Source organism: Megalops cyprinoides, chromosome 6, assembly GCF_013368585.1.
Source record: "Megalops cyprinoides isolate fMegCyp1 chromosome 6, fMegCyp1.pri, whole genome shotgun sequence".
In the NCBI taxonomy this organism is placed as follows: Eukaryota; Metazoa; Chordata; class Actinopteri; order Elopiformes; family Megalopidae; genus Megalops; species Megalops cyprinoides.
In genome coordinates, this window is record NC_050588.1 from 40,453,790 (window position 1) to 40,472,500 (window position 18,711).

At 48.4% G+C, this 18,711-nt stretch overlaps 1 protein-coding gene across 2 annotated transcripts in view; it reads right to left on the bottom strand.

Annotated features, from left to right (window-relative positions):
• The window catches only part of phc2b (polyhomeotic homolog 2b (Drosophila)), a 30,212-nt gene extending 15,154 nt beyond the window's left edge, over window positions 1-15,058 (bottom strand). The window contains exons 1-6 of one of the 2 annotated variants that reach the window (XM_036532090.1): window positions 14,786-15,058; window positions 10,111-10,269; window positions 7,666-7,743; window positions 7,148-7,309; window positions 4,847-4,933; window positions 3,803-4,103 (exon numbers count right to left, since the gene is read on the bottom strand). In XM_036532090.1, coding sequence (XP_036387983.1) covers window positions 3,803-4,103; window positions 4,847-4,933; window positions 7,148-7,309; window positions 7,666-7,743; window positions 10,111-10,269; window positions 14,786-14,995 — 997 coding nt within the window. In that variant the 5' untranslated portion in view covers window positions 14,996-15,058. Of the gene's footprint in view, window positions 1-3,802; window positions 4,104-4,846; window positions 5,000-7,147; window positions 7,310-7,665; window positions 7,744-10,110; window positions 10,270-14,785 lie in introns of both variants that reach the window. The other variant, XM_036532089.1, reaches the window with a different exon arrangement.
• Between the last annotated feature and the right edge of the window lie 3,653 nt (window positions 15,059-18,711).

Here is an 18,711-nt window from a genome sequence, read left to right on the forward strand (position 1 = left end):
TACATTCCCCTGCATCCAGCAGGAACCGGACACACGGAGCCGGTCACAGCCCTCCAGAACCAGAGCCTGGGTTTTCCCCCACTCCTTTAACTGTGAACTAAACACAACACTGCGGGTCTTAACCAGAACACACAGCATGGGGGGACAAAGCAAACACCATCACACTGAAAGTGACAGAGATGTGGTGTGTATGAGACAACTGTGTCCAGATTACTGAATGCCAACGTGTGCCTCCAGTAAAATCTGTTATAAAATCAGCTGTATGCACAACCAGGAGAAAGGGTGAGCATTTTTCTAACAAAATGAGTTAAAGAAACAGCACAGGGGTTTTGAAATACACGCTAAAAAGCCCTTAAAGCTGGCGGGAATAAAAAGGATGAATCTCTGAGCACATGGTTTTTGATAGCACCAAATTTAACAGCAGAAAAACAAACCCAAACCCCAGCCTGCTAATGTAGGCGGTCCTTTCGGGGTTAGATGGAGTGGGCAGGACGCCACGTGGGCCTCATGAGAAAGAGAGAGAGAGAGAGACAGAGAGAGACAGAGAGAGCCAAGCACATCACAGAGAGCTGCACTGGGCCTGTCTTCCTGTGAATTTAAACTCCACTTATGGAGGTTTAAAAAGGGAAAAATAAAACTGTGCATAACTCTCCTTCCCTCTTTTTATTTATCCTCTTCCCTTTCTCTCTCTCTCTCTCTCTCTCTCTCTCTCTCTCTCCTATTTCTCCTCTTCTCTCTCTCACCCTCTTATTCAGGGCTCCGCATTTCCCCAGCTAACAGAACAGCAGTGCTGTATGCACAGCAACAATGACCTGAAATTCACATCGGCAGAATAAAGCCTTACTGCTGGAGTTTCAGATTAACTCTGACCTACTGACGCCTGCACATCCTGCTGAGTGCTCTCAGCGGTGTGATGGATAAATATTTGATGTACAAACATAAATGCACAATGAAATGGAAATATAGCAGCATCAGGATGAATAAAACACCCATAAACCAGACTCCTCAAAGCCTTTTAATAATGCTGTCTGTGCTGTCACATTCTCCTCACTAACAGGGTGGCAGGGTCTTAATAAGCCAGTCTGCAGAAGCAGAATGCAGAGAGATGTGGGCATTTCCTTTGATAGGGCTCACACTCTGCTGAAAGGAGGTGCATTTTCACAGCAGGAGACTGAAGGGCTCAGAGAGACACTGTGAGCCATGCGTGAATCTGGATCTCTGGGTCTGCCTGGGGATCAGCTCTGCAGACGCTGACAGATACACAGGTGGAGGCTGGCCCGTTCTGTGTGGGGTCAGCGGTCCCGGCCTGACAGCGGCAGCACCAGGGATAACCTAATTATCACTCCCAAACACAGGCACACTTCTTTATTTCTGCTTCTTTATCTCTCAAACTGAGCACAAATCGATGTTGCCTATTCTAGCTGGAACGCTTTCGTCCCATACTGACATATGGAGCTGTGTTCTGAATGACACATTCCTCCACAGCCCTGAAGCAGCCCTGAAACCTGAACATTTCTCTGTGTCAGAGGTGATCTCTGCACAGGAAGGGAGACAGAGACACACCTGCAGGCGGGGAGGGGTTCTGTCTTACTGTGCCACCTGTAAGCCACGTCTTAATAGGATCGCTGGCCTACTTTTTATTGGAATATTGGAAGACGCTCCCTGGATGTGGCATGTGTCCAGTGCAGTCAGAACGCAGCTTAACTCAGCAGAGCCGCATGGTCAGTCTGGCCCTGGCTGACCTGCCACGCGTGGCTGCGCTCAGGGGTGTTAGGTGCGGTGTGACCTCTCCATATCACACAGCGTATAAACAGAGACACGCACTCACACGCGGCGGCTACAGGTGCGCGGTTTCTGCAGCACGGTGCAGGCGTCACCACACAGCGCAGTCTTGAGTTATACGATGAAGACCTCAGCGGGAGGTTCTGCATTCAACCCTGCAGAATTTCCAGTCTGAGCCTGTGACATTCCCGTCATCACTCAACTCAGCAACACCCTCATCTTGCCCTGATTCAGACTCAGCGACACCCTCATCTCGCCCTGATTCAGACTCAGCGACACCCTCATCTCCCCCTGATTCAGACACAGCGACACCCTCATCTCGCCCTGATTCAGACTCAGTGACACGCTCATCTTGCCCTGATTCAGACACAGTGACACGCTCATCTTGCCCTGATTCAGACACAGTGACATCCTCATCTCGCCCTGATTCAGACTCAGTGACACGCTCATCTCGCCCTGATTCAGACACAGTGACATCCTCATCTCGCCCTGATTCAGACTCAGTGACACGCTCATCTCGCCCTGATTCAGACACAGTGACATCCTCATCTCGCCCTGATTCAGACTCAGTGACACACTCATCTCGCCCTGATTCAGACACAGCGACACCCTCATCTCGCCCTGATTCAGACACAGTGACATCCTCATCTCGCCCTGATTCAGACTCAGTGACACGCTCATCTCGCCCTGATTCAGACACAGTGACATCCTCATCTCGCCCTGATTCAGACTCAGTGACACGCTCATCTCGCCCTGATTCAGACACAGTGACATCCTCATCTCGCCCTGATCCCTCATGTCTCTCTTGTCTGGGGAGCTCCATCAGCCAACCTGCAGCTGCCATGGCAACCCTGTCAGTCATCTCTCAAGCATAAGGAGTCAGTATTTCCCTTCACAGCAGGCATTTTTGAATGAAACTTTGCTGTAACAGAGCTATACACACAACCTCTTTCTCTCTCTCTCTCCCTCTCACGCACACACACATCCTCTTTCTCTCTCTCTCTCCCTCTCACGCACATGTGCACACACACACACACACACACACACACACACACACACACACACACACACAAACACACAAACACACACACACACACACACACACACACACACACACACACACACACACACACACACACACACACACACTTGTTCTTGAATTAGCTGAATCATCCACCCCCTCCCCACACACACACATGTTCAGTCACTCCCATGAGCACACAGTTGGGTACACAGAGCAACGTGCAGTCACTCGTCTGAGAGGATATTGTGTAACTCTCACAGTTACACTCTCACGGAGGGATTGGCACAGGAAACACACAGTCCTGGGAGGCCCCGCCCCCAGCCGATTCACACTCACAGATGAAAGGAACGGCCTTCACAGCCCAGAATGACTGTCGAAAGATGGACTGGATCATTGCCACTGAATGACACCTGGATAAGCCTGGACGCGCCAGCCGGTGAAACGAGATACAGAAGGCAGACTCCAGCATTCAGACAGTCTATTCACCTCTCACAACAGCTCCAAAGCCTACTGTAAACATGGACATGTTTTCACCACTCAAAGCCGAGAGGATGGGTGTACAGTACAATCTGAGGCAGGAGTCACCAGCTGGAATGAGGAATACCCTGTTTTTCAGGTTCTCAGTGAGAAGTGAGATTATATTGCATACACTCATGACTCTTCTAACAAATATATTAAGGGTACACAGTGATGTTGACAAGAGGTAAATGGAGCACACACTCAATCAAACAACACTACTACGTCCTGTAAATCCAGGAACAGCACATCTCAGCAGATGCGTATGCAGAGTGTGGCATTGCCCATTACATTTATATCAGTTTGGTGTCCATGCTTCCACAGCTTACAGTGATCCATCCTGGACCTGGACATGCATTGACACAGATCAGGGTGGATACATCGCTGACTGAAACCAAGGCACTGCCACGCAGCAGGGCTGTGAACCTGTGGCCCCTGCGGAGGGTTACCCGGGCAAGCCAGCTGAGTGCGAGAACGTACCGGGCGCGATGAGCGGGTGGCTGTTGACGGCGGCGGTTCGGCTCATGTTGACCACACGCGCCTCCACCCCGCCGGCAGCGTTCTCCGCCTTCTTCCCCCCGTCGGGCGATGCCTCGGGCGGGGCGGCCTTCGCCCCTGCACCCTGCGCCCCCAGGCCCCCCGGGCCCCCCTGGGCGGGGCTCTTCAGCAGGGCTGTGGGTTGGATGGAGAGGGGGGCCTGTTTGAGGCTCAGGCCCTGCAGCTGTGCTTGAGATGGGGAGGCTGCTGCCCCCTGCTGGCCACGGATGGCCAGGTTCTGCACCTGAAAGAGCAGGGAGGTGAGGCCCTGGAGCTCACAAGCCAACTGTCAGCTCAGCCCAGCAGGGATTCTCATTAGATACTCATTAGATTTAGTTTAATTTATGCAATATTCAGTGTTTCAAAAGCTCCTTCTTTTTTGTTTCGCCAGCCCTAAAACTGTTGACTGACTTCCTACACTGATGGCCTCAAAACAATGCATGGTCAAGGTCTAGTAGATCTGGGTATTGAGGCTTACTCAGTTACAGTTACAGCTGATTTTACTCACCCATGTGAGTCACTATGCGAGTTTGTATATAGCTCTTGACTGCCCTCTAGGTGTAGCTTGCAGTAACTACAGAAACTTTTTTGAAACTCAGATGTGCAACTCTTTAACACTTATTCAGCTGATTGCCTTCTGGAAACATACACTCACATGCCATTTCTAATGACTGGAAGACTTTTCTCCATGAGGTTTAAAAGCACCAAACCAAAGGACAAACTGAGGACAAATGAAAGAGCATTTTTTGTTCCTTTGAGAGTGAAGTTACAAAGATAATGAGTTAAAATGAGTATATCAGCTGTGTACACTTGTGTGTATGTGTGTGTGTTTGTGTGTGTGTTACCTGTACATGTCTGTAGGTGTATGCAGGTGTGTGTTACCTGTGCATGTGTGTGTGCAGGTGTGTGTTACCTGTGCGTGTGTGTTACCTGTGTGTGTTACCTGTGCGTGTGTTACCTGTGCGTGTGTGTGCAGGCGTGTGTTACCTGTGCGGTGACAGACTGCTGTCCTGCAGACTGCGCAGACGCCTCAGGCTGCACGGTGGTGACGGTGGCGGTCGGGGTGAAGATGAGCTGGGGGGATAAAGGAACAGCTCGTCCTAGGCTCCTAGCTACTTGCACAAGGTTACTTTGCTGTGCCTGGAATCACACAGTGAAAACACACCCACTTTAATCTGCATTCTCCCACAGCCCCCTGCCCACAGAGACGCCGGCGAAACCAGCTTCTCAATCAACCAATCAATCATGTTAGTCAGTCAGTGAATCACTCACTCAATCAATCACATAATCAGCCAACCAATCAATCAGTAAAAGAGTATAAAATCTTGGCTTTATTTGAGACAGGGACCAGGGGCGTCCTAATTAGACAGTTACATACTGAAATATATCATGTACATCATTTTCTCTTGAGACAAAAATTCCTAAAATGTTAATGAGAGAAAAACTGTAAATCTCCCCTCTCTCCTGTAATGATAAACGTATTTATAAGTGTTGAAGTACAGCGTAGCTGACAGACGCACTCAGGTGGCTCCCTGTATGTGAAAGATGCAGACACTGAAGGTACTGAAGTCTATTACAAACATCTTGTCAGGAGCATTTTATGCATGCAGCGACACACTCAGTATTTGATAAATGCACGGAAGTGCAGTGTTTGATGCGTGTATCTCAGAGTAGTGCAGTACACAGGTGAATATATGCGCCTGTATTTCTCCAGCAGCCTGGCATTCACCAGCTCTGTATTTCTCCCAGCCTTGCACACATCCTGCTCCCTTCCTCACACCCTAACGTCTACCCTAATCTCAGCCTCCCGGGGAGCATTAGGCCTGGTGAGGGTTGCCTGTACAGTCATGATAGGCAAGGGTATTTATGAATATAGGCTGTTAAAGGCATCATGCAAAGAATTTGTTTTAAATTTATGGAAATATTTACTGAATGAATGAGAACACTTATCAGTTATTGCCACTCCTATGAACTTTACAGTTTGTGAAAATTTATACAACACATCTGTTTTTTATTCTACAGATATGCATAATGTTACATACATATACTAAAGTGCAAAAATTAATCCGCTGTTTTGTCTAGAATGTATTCAGACATAGTCTGCATACTGTAACATATATCATGTTTTCTTCATGGGTAACATGAACATGTAATGCTGGGTAATGTAGTTCAGGTTACAAACATTCTCCTTCCTGTTTCAGTTACTCAGCTGTGGTAAATAGGTGATGAGTGTGTTCTTTCTAATGTGACAGAATGTTGGTCTGGTGATTTAGAAAAAGCCTGTGACAGGAAAACATTCTGCTCTTGATTTATAATGTTTAACAAGCAGATAAAAATGTGTACAATGGAGCAGAGAAAGGGTCTAACAATTGGTTACACTGCAGTTTAAACCTTCTCAGTACACATCCATTGCAAAACACATGGAATATTAAAATGATAATATCTGAATAATAATTATTGAATTATAATTGAATAAACCTGCTATATTCAGCCACTCATACCATTACACTCTCTCCTATGATGCTTTCTCAAGCTCTGGGAATGCTGGAGAAAAACAGTTTATTTCACATGGAAGTGCAGGAGAGTATATGGCAGAATATATTTTAGATTTGATGCTAAGTTTTATTTGAATATGAAGGCCATATACCCAAATTACCTACATGATCATGACATTAAAATGACAGAAATGAAATGAACCCCCTAAAAGCATTTAAACAATCAGAAAAAAATGCCAGACCAGTAACCTCTCCATCACCTCTGCTGACAGAAACTCATTAGGGACTGACAGGATCACTGAGAGAGGAATGATCGCTCTGTTCTAGCTGTCTGTGTTGAGAACAGCATGTACCTGTTAAAGTCAAATCTCTCACATTGAAAGACATCTCAATATAAGAATGGCAGAGGTCATAACGATAGACCACCTGCTCACAGACAACATGTAGCTCACGGCAGCACCACTGCATCACAGATCAGACTACTATCTACTGTAACACCCATGCAGACAGGGAGGCCATGACACCACTGCTACCCGCAAACACACAGACACCTTACTGAGACCATACAGACATGCAGGCGAAATACAGCACACGCAAAAACACACACCCATCAGAGCAAGTCTGTGACAGTACAGTCAGTGTGAGTGTGTGTGTGTGTGTGAGTGAGTGTGTGTGTGTGTGTGTGTGTGTGTGTGTGTGTGTGTGTGTGTGTGTGTGTGTGTGTGTGTGTGTGAGTGAGTGTGTGTGTGTGTGTGTGTGTGGAGAGCATGCTGACACACATGCTGTCTCTCACCATCTGAGCACGCAGGTACATCTGCGCTTGGCTGGCAGTGAGGGCGGGGCTGGAGGGGTTGCCCAGCAGCACGGCCTGCTGGGATATACCGGCGGGGGCGGAGCTCACGCTCTGGGCTCGGCTGATTAGCTGGGCAGCTGCAGGGGGTGTGGTCAGATTGATCTGGGGGGAGGGAAAAGAGGAGGAGTTACCCTGAGCTGGCACAGCCCCCCCCCCCATTAAGAATGAATAATCTCCGCTAAAGGAGAAAGTAAATTCTAAAACAAAATAAAAATTTATGATATCAATCAGAAGTGGGTTTTTTGTAATAATGACAAAAATGTATCCCTGAGGAAATGTGTGGTAACAATAAAGGAAAGAGTTTTTTTTTTTTATAAACCACTTTTATCAGCTGCAGAACAGCATGACACAACTGAACACAGTGGCAGTGAGAGCTCTCCTCTCCTCCCGCTCTCCCCCCCCCTGGGAAGTGTGACTGGGGGGGTTTTGGTGTGAAGTCGGGGGTCTGAGAGACTCACGGTGGTTTGGGACGATCCGGTTTGCTGGGCTGAGGTTCCGTTCTGGTTGGATCCCTGTCTCCCAGCAGCTATACTGGCCTGGCAGAGAACCCAAGCGGTGGGGGGAGGGGGGTACAGAGAGAGAGGGGAGCAGAAATACAAACAGATCACTTTAAAAACACACCTGAACACTACTTAAGATTCTTACGACATGACACGTTTCATCATATATAAACCACAAAATCATGTCTGGTTTGGATGTGTGTGTGAGCCTGTGAGTGTGTGTGTGTGAGAGTGTGTGTGTGAGTGTGTGTGTGTGTGCACGTGTGTGCGTGTGTGTGTGTGTGTGTGTGTGTGTGTGTGTGTGTGTGTATATGTGTGTGTGTGTGTGGGGGGGGGGGGGGGGGGATACCCTCTGCACATCTGTCTGCAATACTCCAGCTTCAGTTTCTGTGTTTTCTTTTGGTTCACTTCCTAAAGGCCTCATTCTTTGAGGGCTTTCAGCCTCCTTTTAGCCTGGAGTTATGAAAACAGACGATTGTATTTTAAGAATGAAAAGTGCTGTTTTTTATCAGCACAAGTCTGTTAGCATACACTTTTCCAGCGGTCGGTCACAGCACTGAGAACTATAACTCCTCTCTGATGTTATGAATCTCTGAATTTCTCACAGATTTACCTAATTATATGTATATTAATATTTAGAAGTGAATAAATGATGAAGTGCCCTTAGCATAATTTTGGGGGTAGCAGACTGGTGGTGGTAGAGTCTTTTGTCTTGGGGGGGTGGGTGGGTTGTCTGGGCTCATACCCTAAAGGATGCAGGTCTGAGTCCTGTTTAACACTAATGCTAAACTGCCTCAGCAATGGATGATGGGTGAAAAGAGGAGCTCTGTACGTCTCTCAGTCTGTAATAATGTAATGATGAGTAAAGCAATCTGAGCTTGGATCTCATGCAGAACCGGCGCTCCATCCTGAGAACACAAAACAGCGTGATGTCAGCAGCGGCTCCACGCTCCGTTCTGCCCCGGGGCATGATGGGAAGGGCCTGCCGTCATTAATCTCTCCTGTCACCGAGAGCGCAGAGCAGAGACTCACAGACAGGCGATTAAAACGAGCCGCCACTGCGGGCCCACCCGGGTCATCCATCAGCGCCAGGGGTCCTGACCCGGGCCGGAACAGCAAGCGAGTCAGAGAGAGAGAGTGAGAGAGTGTGTGCGCGCATGTGTGTGTGTGTGCGCACGTGTGTGTATGTGTGTGTCTATGTGTGTGTGTGTCTGTGTATGTGTCTGTCTGTCTGTGTGTGCGTGTGAGTAGGTGCGTGTGTGTGTGTGTGTGTGTGTGTGTGTGTGTGTGTGCGTGTGAGTAGGTGTGTGTGTGAGTGTGTGTGTGTGTGTCTATGTGTGTGTGTGTGTCTGTGTATGTGTGTGTGTTCCATGCCCACGTGTGTGTGTGTGTGTCTATGTGTGTGTGTGTGTCTGTGTATGTGTGTGTGTGTGTGTGTATGTGTGTGTGTGTGTGTGTGTGTGTGTGTGTGTGCGCGTGTGAGTAGGTGCGTGTGTGTGTGTGTGTGTGTGTGTGTGTGTGTCTGTGTATGTGTCTGTCTGTCTGTGTGTGCGTGTGAGTAGGTGCGTGTGTGTGTGTGTGTGTGTGTGTGTGTGTGTGTGCGCGTGTGAGTAGGTGCGTGTGTGTGTGTGTGTGTGTGTGTGTGTGTGTGTGTGTGTGTGTGTATGTGTGTGTGTGTGTGTGTGTGTGCGCGTGTGAGTAGGTGTGTGTGTGTGTGTGTGTGTGTGTGTGTGTGAGTGTGTGGAAGCAATCTTTTGTACATCTCCAATCCTTGTCTCAAGCAGAAGAGATGGATGAGACCCTGGCCTTACAGAGGGCAGGTGAACCATTCGCTTTGGGGCTAATCATTTTGTTTGTTTGTTCAGAGGTACAGCAGAGACAACAGAAGATAGTTGATCATTACTGCATACCCACACCTAAAAAGTTCTATATCGCTACTGAAAACGCAGAATTTATTTCTCTATGAACTTGGGATGGAAAGAGTGTCATATTTTGATACAAAGCCTAAGAGTCACACCGTTTCCACCCTTAAGCCACGCGGTATGAGTACCGTCTGTCTGATCGTCACTGACAGAGGGCTCAGAGTCGTGACGGAGACGGAGTGACCGGCTGTGGGGGCCTTTCCTACAGGAAGCCCGGCGTGTGCCCTGCCAAATCACAGCGGATGTGTGAGACAGGCTGATTAATCTGTGCGTGACGCGTCTCACACACGATCACACACACCCCTCACACACAATCATACACAATGTGTGGTGCATGTGTTTGATCTTTAAGCAAGGGCTCAGGAAGAGACTGTACCCCTGCATCCTGGCCCCTCCCTCTCTCTCTTCTCTTCCAGAGCTCCTCCCTCCTCCCCATGGCCCCTCCCCCAGCCCCTCCCCCTGTCCCTGCGCGGGTGCTTACCTGCTGCACGGCTGCTAGGCTCTGCAGCTGTGCGCTGCTCAGGTGCTGCTGCTGAAGGGCGGCGGTGTGCAGCATCAGGTGCTGCTGCTGCGCTGCGTACATCTGCTGCAGGTACTGCGCAGCCGTGCTGGGCTGCCGGTGCAGGGCCTGCTGGATCACCTGAGAGAGACGGAGAGAGATGCAGACGCTTCAGCACACACCCATCTCCACTTCAACAACAACGCAACAGGTTCTGAGCTTCTGCCAAAAAGGACAACCCTTCCACATCACTGTTCCACGCCCACGAAGACCTTTCCTGACTCCTCACACATGAAAACTTGGACCAATCACCACCTCCTAAGGCTGGGCTGCCCGAGGCTCTTATTGGCCAAAAGCCTCCTTAGTGATCGACACCCTCCAGCTCACTCTCTGTTCAGGCGGGAGAACTCAGGATACAACCTGAGACACCACAGGCCAGAGAGCATCGCCACTCACAAGGCACACTTCCACAACAGCCTTTTCCAGCCACTGTCAGAATGAGTGCAAAGGACATTAAGGCAGAAAGGAAATACCACACCCCCCACCTTACTCACACCACGGACACTTAACACTTCACAACACTCTCACCCCTTACGAACTTAGTATTCAACTACCTCACCACCTCTCACTCTCCAGGTCTCTGTCATACAGAGTTTTCTCCAGTCCATAGGTTTGTTTTGGTTTGTGCAATAATTCAGTTCAACGGTGCAATAAATTATTGTGCAATAATTATATATAGTCTGTGTAGTGTGTATTTATTCATAGCGTGTTTTTATATAGGGTGTATTTATTATGTATTTTTTATGCCGTTCTTTTAATTGAATTTCTTTGCCTGTTTTTATAAAAGACTCAGTGAGTTTTGCGCAAGAATTCCAATGTACCTGTACTGTCCTGTACCTGTGCAAATGGCAATAAAATCTCTTGATGTTGATACAGACCCTCCCAGCTGCCCGGGTCTGAGGGCTGGAGGGTGCAGCCGGACTCTGCTAACAGCTGGACTCAGCTTTCCAGTGCAGCGTTGAGACAGCAGAAACACAGGTGCTTCACACACCTGACAGGCCTGAGAGAACAGGCCTGTGAACATGGTCTTCCTCAGAGATCACAGCTACAGATCAATGACATGTTTCACGATTAACCGTGGTCTGTAATAACCAATCTACCAAAGCTGATTCAACCAGAGTCTGTAATCAGCAGTCAGCTTGCAATAGTATTACATCTGTCAAAAAAAGCAAAACCTTTCAAATCTTTAGCTGTGCCTGACCAACATGCAAACAGAATCAATATAAACCATTCAATTTAGCCACCGCCACTTCTTTCGATGTTTAAGACACCACACACCAAACTGCCAAAGACACCATTCATCTCTCTCACGTATAAATCTGTCAACAAGATGGAAACATTTGAGTTGTATGTTAATTTCACAGAAGGCATGAATCAAACTGCAAACATACCAGGCGTTAGAAAGGTTTGATTCAGATAGCTGTGGAGTCCAAGAAAATGCAGTCGACACAAAAATAAATAAGAATGAGAAGAACAGAAGAAAAAAAGAAAAAATAGAAAATGCCCCGAACTGCCCACAACGGAGAACACAGAGATCCAAAGAGTGAGTCCCTGTGCAGAACAGCTCGTGACTCCTGTTTCTACTACATCAGGAAGGAGCTGTTAGTCCTTGCTGCTGAGCAGCGTCTAACTACACCCTGCAGCTGCGGTGGTCAGTCTGAGGGAGGGAGAGACAGATAGAGGGGGAGAAAGAGCGATAGATTTTTTTCTTTCAGCCAATGACAGCCCCCATCCATGCTCTAAGCCCCTCCCCCCTTTTTTCTGCCAGAGTGAGGGCTTTATGTTTTAAATTGACTGGCAGACCTTGAGGTGTTGCCAGGCAACAGGGATGAGTAAAGGAAAGAGGGTTGACCTATGGCCTGTGGCCTGAGCTGATGGCTCCGCCCACCAGGATGTAAGAGAACAGGACGCTGTCACTCAAAGGTCCGCTGTTGTACCGCAGGCTGGATCGGCGTGTGCAGTGAGGGAGGGGGCCGCTCTCAGACATCCCAACCAGAGCAGATCCCAGCAAGAACAGCATCACACACAGCAGTGTGCAGCAGCAGGGACCCACGCTTCTGTGATAAGGGAACTAGACTCACAGATTATTATTGTTATATATAACAAATTCCCATAGCACTTTATGTTCAAGATGGCGGTGTGCCATCAAATCAAATCAAATCAAAGGCACACCCAAATGCAAGCGTATTTACATTCCACGTGAGCTTACTGTTGTTATAGTCACAGCTGTTTACATTACACCGGATGCTAACGCTAGCATAGCTTTAGGCTACCTGCTCAGTGCTATAAATTCACAACAGAGCACCTATCCCGAAGCAGCCCATATCATAGCCAGTGATTTTAACCATGCAGATGTAAACGCAGGTCTCCATAAATTTGAACAACACATCAAATGTGCTACCGGGGGAAAAATACACAAGACAAGCTTTATTCAAACATTAAGAACAGTTTTAGGTCAACATCACTACCACACTTAGGCCAGTCAGATCACCTATCCATACTCTTAACCCCAGCATACACCCACCTCAGGAGAAAAGCTCAACCCACCACAAAAACTGTTCAGACATGGCATGAAGGACCTTCCTCACAGTTTGAGGATTGCTTTGAAAGGACTAATTGGGACATTTTTGAGGTCCAGGACTTGGACCTTGTATACATCAACTAGCAGCGTGGTGTTCAACAACCTCACCCTGAACTCCTCAAAAACGAAAGAAATCATATTAGACCTTCCGGAAGAATAGTGCAGACCCCGATCCACTATACATCAACGGGGACTGTGTGGAAAGGGTCCCTGTTCTCAGGTTCCTGGGTACGCACATCACTGAAGATCTCTCCTGGACTACAAACACCACTGCAGTAGTCATGAAGGCACAGCAGCAACTCTACTTCCTGAGGATCCTCAGGAAGAACAGCCTGCAGGAGAAAGTGCTGGTGTCCTGCTACCGCTGATCCATCGAGAGCGTGCTGACGTACTGTATCTCTGCGTGGTATGGCAGCTGCTCAGCAGCGGACAGGAGAGCCCTTCAGAAGGTCATCAACACCGCCCAGAAGGTCATCGGCTGCTCACTGCTCTCTTTGGAGGACTTATTCAGCTCTCGCTGCCTCAGTAGAGCAGCCAACATTCTGAAAGACTCATCCCACTCTGGACATCATCTGTTTGACCTGCTGCCCTCTGATAGATGCTTCAGGTCCATCACATCACGGACAAACAGACTTAAGAACAGCTTCTACCCCAGAGCTATACGAGAACTGAACACTGCCAAACACTGACTGTTTGGGACCTGTGTGACTGTCAGTGCTATAATACTCACAGTTACATTTATAAACACTGCACAGATGTTTACATTTCAACTGCACCTTTGCATGCATATATTCCTAACTGCACTACTTGTACATAGGGCCAGTGCAATTCAGTAAATGTGCAATATGCTGAAGTGCAATATCTCAGCTCCTAATAATAAAAGTTATCAGATAGTATTGTTTTATATCTTATTGTTTCATAGGTTACAGCAAATGGGACAGGGCGGATGGGACAGGGCGGGTGGGACAGGGCTGATGGGAGGAGGCAGGGCGCTGTCCCTGACCAGGAAGTGATGTGGAAGAAGCTGCTGGGACAGGAAGGAGGGCTCCTCCCCTCAAACCGCTGCTCAAGAGGACCAACAGAGCAGGAGCAGGATTGACTCCACTCTGCTAGCAGAAAATTAACGGCGCAGGTCAAGGGTCAATTACTCCACAGAAGAGGGCCACAGGCCGGAGCTCTGTTTCCATAGTAACCTAGATCTGCAGACATCAGTGACTGTAGCACAAGGAAATTGATGGATTACCTTTGCCCCCCACAGGGGACAGATACACACCCTCATTTCCTCAACAGGACTTTCTCTGCAACAGTGAGCTTTAGATCTGCTCCCTCCACACTGATCTCCTGTGTGCTTCGTCTCTGTCATGTCAGAGAGTTTTAAGATGGAACTGATATTATTTCTTTATATTTGGCAGTTGGACAGTGAAACCCTACATGGCGTTGGTGCTGCTGAATCTGCATGGTTTACGCTGTGCTGTCAAAATATGCAGTACTCTGTCATTGGCCCAGACCTGTCACATGGGTTGAGTAGACCAATCAGAGGAGAGGGAACTGACAGAGGCAATAAATCCGTCTATATTGCATTTTCGTTGTGGTTATGCAGTGCCCAATGTGACCAGAGGGTGGCGCCAGTGCTTCTCAAAAGAGAATGAAGTGTGCCGGTTTATTTGCTATGACCACGCGGGTTTCTACAGGAGCTGCAGGTAGCGCGGGGGGAGAGGATGGACCTCTGGCACAGGTTACAGGTTATGAGACTTTGCCTCATTTAGCTCCATTATGATCATGTGATGCTGAAACACAAGTGTCTGTGGATCATAACTTTGTGAAATGCTCTCCATCCTGTCACTGAGAGACTGAGGCTGAGTGTAAATCCTGGACGAGTGTGTGTGTGTGTGTGTGTGTGCGTGTGCGTGTGCGTGTGCGCGTGCGCGTGCGCGTGTGCGTGTGCGCGTGTGCGCGTGCGCGTGCGCGCGTGTGTGTGTGTGTGTGCGTGTGTGTGTGTGTGTGTGTGCACAGTACCTGGACGGTCTGCCTGTCAGGGATCCCGCTGTAGACAGAGATCTGGGGAACAGTCTGCCTCGCAGTGCTGGCGGTGGTGCTGCTGGCGCTGCTGGTACTGGTACCGGTACTGGTGCTGGTACTGCTGGCACTGGTTGTACTGGTACTGGTGGTACTGGTGGTACTGGTGGTGGAGGCACTGGAGGCCGGCGGACTCTGCTCAGTCTCCATGGCAACCCCTCTGTCCTTCAGGTTGGCCCCCAGAGCTCTGCTGCAGTGACCTCAGACAAGCTCTCCTCACCCTGGCGGAGACAGGAGGGACACAACAGGGAGAGACTGTCACTGTGACTGCCACTACCACCGTCTCACTGTGACTGCCACTACCACTGCCTCACTGTGACTGCCACTACCACTGTCTGACTGTGACTGCCAATACCACTGCCTCACTGTCACTGCCTCACTGTGACTGCCACCGTCTCACTGTGACTGCCAATACCACTGCCTCACTGTGACTGCCACTACCACTGTCTGACTGTGACTGCCACTACCACTGCCTCACTGTGACTGCCGATACCACTGTCTCACTGTGACTGCCAATACCACTGCCTCACTGTCACTGCCTCACTGTGACTGCCACCTTCTCACTGTGACTGCCACTGTCTCACTGTGACTGCCACTACCACTGTCTGACTGTGACTGCCACTACCACTGTCTCACTGTGACTGCCACTACCACTGTCTGACTGTGACTGCCACTACCACTGTCTGACTGTGACTGCCAATACCACTGCCTCACTGTCACTGCCTCACTGTGACTGCCACTACCACTGCCTCACTGTGACTGCCACTGCCTCACTGTGACTGCCAATACCACTGCCTCACCATGACTGCCAATACCACTGACTCACTACCACTGTCTCACTGTGACTGCCACCGTCTCACTGTGACTGCCACTGCCTCACTGTGACTGCCACTGTCTCACTGTGACTGCCACTGTCTCACTGTGACTACCACTGCCACTGTCTCACTGTGACTGCCACTGTCTCACTGTGACTGTCTCACTGTGACTGCCACTGTCTCACTGTGACTGCCTCACTGTGACTGCCACTGTCTCACTGTGACTGCCACTGTCTCACTGTCAGTGACATCTGATATGTCAAATACACACTATTACACATGACAAGATGTAAATCAACCACTGTATATGTAATTCTGTACATAACATACAGAATGCAGAGTATATTTACATACTGTATATCACAGAATATTTTTTACTACTTTACAATATTACTTATTGTTAAATATGCTTTGTACAGAAACTATCAGATATCATTATTTACCATGCTATGTGCATGCACTGTGAGACATTAAAATGCAACAAAAGATTTTGGTGAAAAAAAATCCCCCAAGGCAAATAATCACAAATTACCAATAAAAATTATTTAATGCATGACATTTCTTTAAAATTCAACTAACCAATAAATCAACTAAATGTTTGCAAATGAAGGTCACTGTCATGTTCATTGTGCACCATGATCATGCTGATGTGCCTCTGACAGTGTGCTCCTACACCAGGGGAACTCAGACTGAAAGAGAGAGTGCCACTCGGAGTCACTGCACAGGTGGAGAGAGTGCCACCGGGGAGTCACTGCACAGGTGGAGAGAGTGCCACCGGGGAGTCACTGCACAGGCGGAGAGAGTGCCACCGGGGAGTCACTGCACAGGTGGAGAGAGTGCCACCGGGGAGTCACTGCACAGGCGGAGAGAGTGCCACCGGGGAGTCACTGCACAGGTGGAGAGAGTGCCACCGGGGAGTCACTGCAGAGGTGGAGAGAGTGCCACTCGGAGTCACTGCACAGGTGGACTCACTGGATGGCAGGGGCTTCAGTGTGTACAGATGGAAGTACTGGCTCCTGTACTGCACAAAGCTGGAGGAAATACTGAGGCTTCACACCACCTACCGTAACCTGAGCAAAATAATGCTCTCACATTTCTGCATAACAATACATGGCTTGGAGCAACGTGTGTGTGATTAACTGGCCACAACATTCACTCAACATGAACCCAGCATGAATCCAACATGAACTCAACATGAACCCAACATGAACCCAGCATGAACCCCACACTGCATCTGTGGTGTGTCCCGGACAGTTGGATGCATCTCTGTGACCGTGTCATGACCTCGACCACCTGTGTGTGTTGAGCTCTGTGCAGCATTTTGCACTGGGCGGAACATGACCTCCCACACAGAAATGTAACGCAGGTTCCAGGTCAGAGTAAAATATCGACACACTGAAGAAATTCACCGAAAAGCTTTTGGATTTGAGCCTGGGTTTGAAAATGAATGGACTAATGGGGCAATTAATAATGAATTAATAATATGTGGTCTGTTTTTCTACTCTGGATGTATACCAGTCTCTAATGTCTTATTTGAGAAGACTTTAGCCAGAGTCACTGTATGCCTTAATGCCTATCGATCCTTGCGTTTCGCATAAGGATGTCAGTGTGTGATCTTTCTGCTAGAGCTTCAGATTGCCTGGTGTTCCCAAACATAGTCAAATCCACTGAGAGGTGACTCGGGATGGATTTGTGAGCCAGAGGGAATTATGGGAAAGGGGGTCATGCCGTGGGGGTGACCCTTCTGCTCAATTATGTCATTCTAGCCTGTTTGTTTTCCTTCTGTGATTCAGACCAGACAGGAGAAATTAAATTCAAGAGGCCACTTTAAATAAACAACTCCCACACCATCTCAGGTTTCCTGCACAAATGCGCTCTCTGGAAAATGAGCTGGGAGTATTTTCACTTCAGAATCAAAAAACTGACTGTGAAAGATGATGAAATCTTCAGACTTTTCTTTTTAAAATATAAAATCGTATTTTCACTGGAAGCTGCCTGCTAAATCTTTATGACGAATTTAAGAATGTCTTTGTCAGAGACTTTGCTGTAATCTGTGCTCTGATTTTTTGTATAGCTGTATTAACTTTCAGACTAATCTTACCCAGAGGATGGCGTGGTATGGGTCTGTTCAACATCTAGTGAACATCAACAATAAAAACAACAATAACGCCACATACAAATGTGATCCTTCCTCTTATTGGAGATACTTTTATACTTACACTCATAGCATGTATGGTATGAGAGCCTTTGCAGATGACCTTTCCGTTCAGCAGTTATTATTGGGGATCATGCAGTTCTGCACATAGACTCTTATTATCTACATTATCTCACTGACACAAGTGCAGGCTGGTGTGATCACAGAGCTCACTGATATTACTGTCCTTGAGTTGGTGTCATCCACACAAGTCCTATCAATCAATCACTGAGCCACCCACACAAGTCCTATCAATCAATCACCGAGCCACTCACACAAGTCCTATAAATCAATCACCGAGCCACCCACAGCAGGCCCATTAAGGAATTTTCAAACTGTCCACATCAGGCACTTGAAAGAGTCACAGAAAAGCCCACTCCAGGTCCATTATACTACTGAAACATTAATCCGCTGGCCTGCTGAATAATTATGGAACCATCCATCACGTCTATCAACCCATAAACGATGTACCCACTCTAGTCCTGTCAAACGCTCCACCCACCGCCTGCCTATCAGACAACAGCATGCTGCAGGACTGGTGCTTACTCACTGTGGCTGGAAGGAAGGTCGCACTGGCTGTGAGATAGACTCTCCACACTCCCACGTCACTGACCGACACGTCACTGACCGACACGTCACTGACCGACACTCATCAAACAGCTCCTCACTCGGTCAGCCCGTCCGGGCTTTGTCTCCTCCCACATTTCAGAGGCTCTGTCTCTGCCGTCATGATTCCTCAGCGTAGATTGGACGGTAAGAGAGTGGCGGAGGGAGGGGCTTGACTCAGGAAAAGGGGCCACATGTCTGTCTCTGCCACTCCCCCATTTCAGAAACACATCAACGTCCCTCTGTCACCA